General features: G+C 45.3%; 1 protein-coding gene across 1 annotated transcript in view; it reads right to left on the bottom strand.

Annotated features, from left to right (window-relative positions):
- Window positions 1–10,000, bottom strand: part of sh3kbp1 (SH3-domain kinase binding protein 1) — a 29,943-nt gene that overhangs the window by 15,040 nt on the left and 4,903 nt on the right. The window contains exons 2-4 of the mRNA XM_056583762.1: window positions 9,340–9,497; window positions 948–1,068; window positions 329–435 (exon numbers count right to left, since the gene is read on the bottom strand). Of these exons, the coding sequence (XP_056439737.1) occupies window positions 329–435; window positions 948–1,068; window positions 9,340–9,497 (386 nt within the window). The remainder of the gene's footprint in view (window positions 1–328; window positions 436–947; window positions 1,069–9,339; window positions 9,498–10,000) is intronic.

The following is a 10,000-nucleotide window of genomic DNA, read 5'->3' on the forward strand; positions in this document are numbered from 1 at the left end:
CGAATTTCTGCTTGTAATGTCTGAGTAGTCCTCCAGATGGTAGTAAAGTAAAGTTCTAGATGTATCTGTCGAGAGATAGATGATAGAGATAGAGATAGAGATAGAGAGAGAGAGAGAGAGAGAGAGAGAGAGAGAGAGAGAGAGAGAGAGAGAGAGAGAGGAGAGAGAGAGAGAGAGAGAGAGAACTATTTCATCTCCAATCTATTCTTATTCTTATTCTTATCTAATCTAAACTAGTCTTATATTGTCATTTAGTGTGAGGTGAGTGCCAGAGTGTGAGACCAGGGGGTGTGACTGTCAGGGTGGGGCGTGTGAGGTGACCTCTGACCTCTGTTAGGACCTCGATGATGTCACCGATCTTCAGCTCTAGCTCATCTTCATTCTGAGGCATGTAGCTGAACGCCGCTTTGAACCGCCGCTTACGGATCTGCTCACCTGCTCATACACACACACACACACACACACACACACACACACACACACACACACACACACACACACACACACACACACACACACACACACAGTTGATTGAGGTTTTACTGAGAAGAACTACATCCATTTTTCATGCATTCTATGTCTTGCTTTAATATCGATATGATGCTTTTACACGAGGTGTCGACTTCTCAACATGGAACCTTTTCTGTTCTCGCGTTACTTCTATCGCCCACCGGGTGGCAGTCTCTTACAGTCCCCTACAGCCTCTATAAGGGTAAGACCACATGAGTGATCTGTATTTACATTTGCAGGTCCTAGGAGAAGCACCATCTGACCCAGATGTAAACCTCTGGGTCTGTGTGTGTGTGTGTGTGTGTGTGTGTGTGTGTGTGTGTGTGTGTGTGTGTGTGTGTGTGTGTGTGTGTGTGTGTATGTGTATGTGTATGTGTGTGTGTGTGTGTGTGTGTGTGTGTGTGTGTGTGTGTGTGTGTGTGTGTGTGTGTAAGGACCTTTCTTGGCCGGTCTCAGGCTGGGTTCAGACTGAGGACCGGCTGTCGGACCGCCATTGGAGAGCTCTGCTTTATGAGGACCTGCAGGCCCTCCTGATCTCTTCACATCCTTCTTCAACTCCTGAGAGAGAGAGAGAGAGAGAGAGAGAGAGAGAGAGAGAGAGAGAGAGAGAGAGAGAGAGAGAGAAGAGAGAGAGAGAGAGAGCCGTAGAGAGAGAGAGTGGAAAGAGAGAGAGAGAGAGAGAGAGAGAGAGAGAGAGGAGATGAGAGGAGTGAGAGAAGACAGAGAGGAGTGAGAGAAGACAGAGGAGTGAGAGAGAGAGAGAGAGAGAGAGAGAGAGAGAGAGAGAGAGAGAGAGAGAGAGAGAGAGAGGGGTGTGGGGGGGAGAGAGTATATTATTGAATCAAGAGTTAAGAAAACGTACAGCCCTTTAAGATATATAGACTTATTTATGATATCCAAACAAATATCGTTTGTTTGGATATTTATCATTTGAGTAACACAAATCCAAAATGAATAATAAATGTCCTTAAAAGATTTGGCTGGTTTCTGGTTTGCAAAGACCCCAGCTTAACTGTTGACATTGTCCATGTTGAGATGTAAGTCAGCCATGATATTTGTTCATCTCACGGTGTAGGAATGATGCGAAACTGGGCAATTGGTGAGCTATTGACATCCAATCTATTCCAAACGAGTGATTAGCAACTCCCAAAGTGGTATCTTTGTTAACTTGCCACTGTGCATGCTCACGGACCCACACACTGAGAAGCACAGTTATAATTCTGAGTGAATGTGGCTGGGTTTTAGGCAGGGTGATAATTCGAAATCCTAAGTGGAGAGCAACATTTCAATTGGTCAGTTCCTTTCAATAGTAAGGAACTGAGCTGGGGGTGTTTTATAACTAATTGGAACATAGCCTAAGCAAATGACTCGAAATCAAAATATATGTGTAAGTTGCAAGGATATACACTTAAAAGAACGAGACTGTCAACTGAACCTACATTTTACTGATTGCTCAGTGAGCCAGTCCATCGCAACCGGGTTGAAAAAGGTCGAAGAAGCTCAAAAGGTTCAATCCAAAATTCGCTTTTTGCTCATGATCCGGACTTCGAAGTCTGTGTGCATGCACACTGGCGACAATTTGAGAAGGCTTGCCAGCGCACTTTGCATGCGATGACCTGGGTTAGTCTAAGCCTAACAGCTATGGGAGCTGCAAAACACTTGTGTGGAACATAATGGATGTCAATTGATCGCCAACTGCCCAATTTAGGAACAGCCTAACACCGTGAGACTAGTTAAAGGAACAAAAACATGTCTGATACACTTCCCGATGGACAATTTGAACAATTAGCCCGGGGGTTTAACAAACCGGCCAAATACTTTCAAGCGTTGTAGGGCACAGCGGAGAATGTTCACAAACATAATCTTTTTGCTCATGGTTACACACTATTCAAGATCAATTAGGGGACATACTGGCATACAATAACATGGTAACATGATTCCTAAACCTTCCCTATATCTAGGTTAATGATCTGCACGCATGACAAATAGATTGAAAATGGAGATGCATTTGGAAATTGCAACAATACGATGAAGGGAGGTAGAGATTGCTCCCACCTGCACATATTCATACATCTTCGCATTCATTCACTCATTCATCCATTCATTCATCTATTAATTTATTCATTCGTTTATTCATTCGTTCATTATCTGTGCGTTCTGCTGTAGCTGTGGCTACTCTGAGAGAGAGTGATGAGAGAGTGATGGCCGCCCAGGCTGCCCGATCAGCCCGAAGCATCGTGGCCTTGGTTGGCACGGCAACCGTATCAAATGTCAACAGGAAAAGTGTACAATCTGTAGCTTCAGAAGGGCAAGGACTGCCGACTGACTGGACCCAGACACACGCCAGAAGTCTCTTCCACAGTATATTTTTATGTGTCTCCCATTGCTCATCCTACCGTGACAACATAAATACATCACAAGACACTGAGAGGCCTTGCAGCCCTGAGTCAGAGAGAGAGAGAGAGAGAGAGAGAGAGAGAGAGAGAGAGAGAGAGAGAGAGAGAGAGAGAGAGAGAGAGAGAGAGAGTCACAAGCGAGACAAATTGATGGAAAAGATGGAAATAAACAACAAACACAAAAACACAATCACACACACTTACAAACACTTTATATCTCTCCCCCTCACTCCTTCACGCTCCTTCTCTCTCGCTCGCTCTCTCTCACACACACACACACACACACACACACACACACACACACACACACACACACGCACACACACAGCAGCAGCAGACCAAGCCCTTCCATAAAAGTGTTCACGTCTCTACCCCACATTCGTCACAGAGGTGTTTCATCAGTGTCAGCTCCGTAGCTAATAGCTAAAGTAGCCCATATAGCTAACGTTGCTACGGCTCAGCGATGCAGAAAATGTATCTAGGCTGACTCACACAGGACCACATCCCATCCAAAAACAACCACACGCACAGACACACACCCATACACGCTGTGTGGGAAGCCAAGTGTGTGAGTCCATCTGTCTGTGGTCTGTCTGCAATGTCCGGAACCAAGAGGCGTTCTGTTTGTGTTATCATCCACAGAAAGGTGGATCAACTGGGACTCACTCAACAACACACACATCATTACGCACAGACACACAAACACACACAAACACACTTACAAACACACACACACACACACACACACACACACACACACACACACACACACACACACACACACACACACACACACACACACACACACACACACACACACACACACACACACAGCTAGATGAAGAACTGCACACACACACACCCAGGAGACGTCTTTAAATGGAAGACTGCAGAGTTTGCGCCTACGCAAGACAACCTTCCGCCAACCCCCTGATTCAGCCTCCCTCATTATGGGAGAGAGGGAGACTACTGAATAGTTTGCGAGGGAGAGAGAGAGATTCAGCGACTGCTCATTGCGTCAGAGCGGGGTTGTTAATGAGTCACGTTAATGAGAGATGGATATGGAAACAGAAGTAGAGGCGGAGAGAGAAAGAAGGAGTGAGAGAAAAACAGTGCTCTTGATGAGAGATCAATAAAGAAAGAGAAGTAGGGGGAGAGAGCGTAGGAAGAAGATCGAGGGACGAAGAAAGAGAGAGAGAGACCAAGAGAGAGACCAAGAGCTAGAGCGAGGGAGAGAGCGAGAGAAAAACACAAAGAGAGAACGAGAGAAAGATAGGGAGACAGAGACTTAGACAGAGGATAAGATTATCCTCTTAAAGGGTTAACGCGTGTTTTTAAGAACATACGCGCTCTAGGTGGATTAAGTGTTCACTTACTATCATTACAATGATCTATCATACAGCCTTCTACAAGACGGATAGATTCATTTGCATAATATCTCTCTTCAGTTCCCTCTTTATGCGCGATTTCCTGTCGTTAAACGGCACATTTCCTCCTCTTTCCAACAAGCACACAAGGACACACTCGTTTTGACATCGAGGTGTTTCCAGAATCATTGGGTGACTCAGCATGGCGGGGTTAATCCGTGGTAAACAGCTCAACGGTCACACACACATTCACCGACGATGCCCAGAATAGGAGTGTGTTGGAGAGGTGCCTGATCTTCCCTCATCACTGAAAACAACACTTTGGCTCTCCCTTTACAACAGGTGGCAGGGGAGTCTGGTGTAGTAAGGGTGTTAGTCTCCAAGCCAAAAGGTTCTTGGTTTGAAAGACCTGTGTCCGCAGTCTATGTGTACAAGTCCTTACCTCTTAACCCCCTATCCCCCCCCCCCTCCCCCGCCGCCCCCTACACACACACACACACACACACACACACACACACACACACACACACACATAGAAATGCACTGTAAGTATCAGCTGAATGAACTTAGCAATGAATAGTAAATAGTGAACGTTTAGGGGAGCTTTATAACGGTATGGGCCCTTAACCGGTTCACTCGAAAAAAAGTGAGGGAAAGAAAAAGTATTCCTTTAAAACCTTAAAAGAAGGAATAAGCTACTTCTTTTAAAAACCTTAAAGGGATAAAGATAAAAATTCCCTTGAAAGTGAAAGGGGTGTAAAAGCGTTAAGGTACAATAACATGTTCCTTCAAATCTTTTGAGGTAGGAAACCAGTTTTGTTAAGTCAATAAATATATAAACTGTCGGTTTAAATCTTTAAGAGGGGGGACTGGGGGGACAGACCCTGGATATGTGTGTGGTGGGTTTCTGGGAATGTGGAGCCAAATTCATAGTAAAGAGAAATCTGTGCCAAACGTGAACAGGAAGGAGGGAAGAGAGATTAGTCTGAGCAGGAAACACCTGCATTGTGTACACTACACTGCGGTCTTCTATGTCTATGTACACTCTGTCCATTTATGTGGGTGCACATGCGTGTGTGTGTGGGGTCTGCTTGCGTGTGTGTGTTATTCCTTGCATGTGTGTATGTGTCTGTGTGTGTGTCGGTATGCTTCCGTGTCTGTGTTTGTGTGTGTGCATCTTCTGTGTGTGAGCGAGAGAAAGGGAGAGAGAGAGAGAGAGAGAGAGAGAGAGAGAGAGAGAGAGAGAGAGAGAGAGAGAGAGAGAGAGAGAGAGAGAGAGAGAGAGACGGAGACGGAGACGGAGACGGAGACAGAGTGAGAAAGAACCTGATGGACAAGATGCTGATAAAGAAAGACAAATACACATCTCACACACACAGCCACACACAGCCACACACAGACAACAGGGTGAGAACTCAGAGGGGCTGATGACAGTGTTGTGGTGATCACACAGCAGATGAAGCAATCACCAGCCGCCCAAATATGGCCATACCCTGGAGGGAAGATCTAAACTGCTGGCCTGCAGGATCCAGCGGCCTCTCTATGGGACCAAGGTAGCAACACATTAACATCAACGGGGGAGCTTTACGATAGCGCTGGTGCAAAAAACATTCTAATAATTTACCTTGGGCCTTTGTAACTATGACTATTATAACTAGTTGCATAGAAAACTTAACCACTTTCCAGAGAAGAATCCTCAAATAACAGTAACCTGTATCAGAAACCAAAATAACTAGTTACCATCAACTAAACCAAGTGTGACCTCAATCAACTTTACCATAATCTAAAGTTATAAACCTGGTTAATATTCCACACACATAATAAAATATGCTTGTGACCACCTTACAAAAGGAAGTGAAAATACATAATATGCTTACAATAAATGTGTCAATGGAATAACTCACACTTACCTGCCATTATTGACCACTGGTGAATATAATACTTAAAGCAATTATAGCCAACATTACGAACACATTCACTGACCATCGTATATTCTATATTCTGTATTTTCTATGCTTATTGCCTGCATTGCCTTCCTGCACTTCTTCCATCGACGGAAGAACAGGCGAACAAACTTTGAACCAGTCCCCCATTAGTCACCCATTAGTGCATACGTATGTATAAGAGAGACAGAGTTGAAAATATATAAAATAAGCTGAAAACAGTTAAAGTAACCACCACATTGTGTAAGAGGTTTGACAAACCGTCGAAATAGAAAGGACGGTTTCTAATCACTTCCATTTTCTGCCATATATTTGTGGCTTTTCTATGTGTGTGTGTGTGTGTGTGTGTGTGTGTGTGTGTGTGCGTGTGTGGTATGTGTGTGCGTGTATGCCTGGTAGAGCGTGTGAGTGTGTGCATTGCTGAAGTTCAGAGTCACAGGCAAAGATAGTCAGACACCCATCATTTATAATGGACATCACTATATCCATTTCCACAAATATTTACGCCACAAGACAACTTCTCATATACACACATATTCCCTCACACACTGATACACTCACATACCAGTCTGTACCGGAGAACACAAATCACCCACAAGAACACGCACTTATAAATGTGACACCAATAAGTGTGACACAAACACTTATTGGTATGTTGGCGTGTTCTAATGTGTGTGTGTCTGTGTGTGTGTGTGTGTGTGTGTGTGTGTGTGTCTGTGTGTGTGTGTGTGTGTGTGTGTGTGTGTCTATTTGTGTGTGAGTGTCTTTGTGTGAAAAAGTTGTTGACTTAACTTGTGACTTTAACTGGTTTATCCATGATCTCTCTCTCTCTCTCTCTCTCTCTCTCTCTCTCTCTCTCTCTCGCACGCACGCACGCACGCACGCAGGCACGCACGCACGCACGCACGCACGCACGCACGCACGTTATGAAGGTATTATTGTAGCAAAAGTCTTTAGCACCTGTAACTGCAGAATTTGAATGCGTACACTAAAGTCACAGTAAATTTGAAGTCGTATATATTTAATTTGCATGGGTACTCTAAAGTCACAAATGTGTAACAGTGCATTTGTAGTCGTAAATATTTTTTATACCATTGTAAACACAAAATAGGGTCTACGAGTACGCACATCTGTGATACAGGTGCACAAATCCTTTTGCTACAATTATTGCAGTGCAGTTGGTGCAAAACACATTCGCACACCTGTATTTCATAATCTGAGAACATGCCCAAAAGGTGTGCATTCGTAAACCCAAATTTGATCTAATGCATCAGAAGTTTCACATCTGTGAAAAATGTCCTCACAAATAAAATGATAAAGAACGCTATGTTAATTCAGCATTTTGTGACCTTAGAGTACACATGCAAAATAAATACTTGCAACTTCAAATTGACTGTGACTTTAGTGTACGCATTCAAATTCTGCAGGCACAGGTGCTAAAGACTTTTGCTACAATAATGCCTTCATAGCACGCACGCACGCACGCACGCACGCACGCACGCACGCACGCACGCACGCACACACACACACACACATTCTATGTACTTTATTTGATTCCACATTACAAGTTAATATCATTTTAGGAACCAAATGTGATGAATTATCCAACAACTATTTGACCAACAAACATCTTGTTATGGGAATGCATCATTAAGGGTACAGGAAACATCTCCTTTTCCAGATGAACATGCTCCCTATAACAGCTGATATTGAGCAGTACTTAGCTAGCTGTCTGGCCCTTCTTTTACTTAGTCCACTGATGTTAAGTCCACTGACCACCAGCCTATGCACATGGCCTAGACTGCCAAAGACAAGAACAATGAGGACACATTTATAGCCACAGCTTTCAATGGCAGATGTTAGAGGATGGTATTTCAGTTTTTTTGTACAATAGGATTCCTCCATGAACAGGTCAAAGGCACAGGCTACTTCAAAGAGTCTGACTATTTTTTCCTCTTGTGATATGCAAATGATGTCTGGTGTGTTGGGAATTCCTGAAAAGCAGTTTGTGGATGTGTTAAACCAGTGGGACTTGACAGAGGTATGTTTGTATAGTTGTTCCTGAGGAGCACAGGGGATCTGGGCAGCGATGAGGTCCACCAGTCTGTCATGTCTGGCAATATACAGTCCTTTGTAGGAACGGCAACTGTTCATGATGTGGGCTACTGACTCCAGCTGTTGTGGTGGGTGCACACACACACACACACACACACACACACACACACACACACAATAGAGGAGGTTCGCTGACAGCAGAGAGTGAAAATCCATGGTTGGGTCAGCAGAAATCCAGGGTGCCCCAGCGCAAACCCCGAGCTAATGCTACTGCTATCGTAGCTCTCTGTGGAGTCTGTCAGTCATCACAATGTGTCACATAAGCCGTTCCTTTAAAACTTTAAGGGAACCTATGTTTGAGTGTGTGTGTGTGTGTGTGTGTCTTGTGTGTATTTGTGTGCGGCAGTGCTAAAGTGTATCGATGTGTTGGTGTGTGAATGCATCTAACTATGACTCTGTCTTCTTCCTGTTGCGGTGCAGCGAAGGAGGAAGTCGACACATCCCTGTTAAACCAGAAGCAACCAAGCACGCTGACAGTGACACTGCTACAGTGGAGCCCAAACCCTACTTCACATGCTCACATGCACGTAAACACACACACCCACACCACACAGGCTATTTCAAACCTTCACATGCACATACGCAAACACATACACACACGCACAAACACTGTACTTCACACGTTCACAGGCAAACACAGACACACACGCACACACACAAACACACACACACACACACACCAACACACATACATGTTCACACACACACATTCACACATCTATGCATAGACACATATGTAGTCAACCCCCAAACACCAAGAAGACATACACAACATACCTCCACACATTTTAGTTGCCTCGAAAGCACACACACACAAACTGTGAGGGAGAGTTGGGGTTCAGAGAGAGTGATTAAACGAGGCAGTGAGAGAGATAGTAAGACAGATACAAAGAGAGAGAGAGAGAGAGAGAGTGCCAGACAGAGAAAGAGAGTGAGAGGATGGAGCGAGATAAAGAGAGGTCAGAGAGGGAGAGGAGGGTAGCGAGACCATCAGATAATGCTACTCACCCGGACAAAGTTGTCAGGGAAGAATCCCCGGCGGCCGTCCAGCTCGCCCTCCCACCAGCCCCCGTCGTCACGGCGAATGTTGATGATGACATCACCCAGCCTCAGACTCAACTCGTCAGGCTGCTGGGCCTCGTAATCAAACTCCACCACCGCCTCCACTGGGGGCGAGAGACACAGAGACACAGTGAGAGAGGGAGAGATTGGATGGGCGAGAGACACAGAGACACAGTGAGAGAGGGAGAGATTGGATGGGCGAGAGACACAGAGACACAGTCAGAGAGGGAGAGATTGGATGGGGGGGAGACACAGGGACACAGTGAGAGAGGGAGAGATTGGATGGGGGAGAGGCAAAGTGAGACATTGAGAGAGGGAGGGGGGGGGGGAGAGAGAGAGACACCGAGAAAATGAGAGAGGAATAATGCCGCTTTTCCACCGCACATGTAGCTCGACTCGACACGACACGACTCGACACGACTCGACACGGTAGCAGCGCGGGTGCTTTTCCACCGCAAATAGTACCTCCGGGACGTGGGCGGGGTCGTCTGCGCGAAAGGGCCGTGACGTATTTTTGTACGCGACGCAAACAACACCTACGTAACCCACACATGGACAGAACCCACATAACAACAATGGAGAACATCGATGCGATGGTATTCGTGTT

Source organism: Gadus chalcogrammus, chromosome 23 (genome assembly GCF_026213295.1).
Source record: "Gadus chalcogrammus isolate NIFS_2021 chromosome 23, NIFS_Gcha_1.0, whole genome shotgun sequence".
Lineage (NCBI taxonomy): Eukaryota > Metazoa > Chordata > Actinopteri > Gadiformes > Gadidae > Gadus > Gadus chalcogrammus.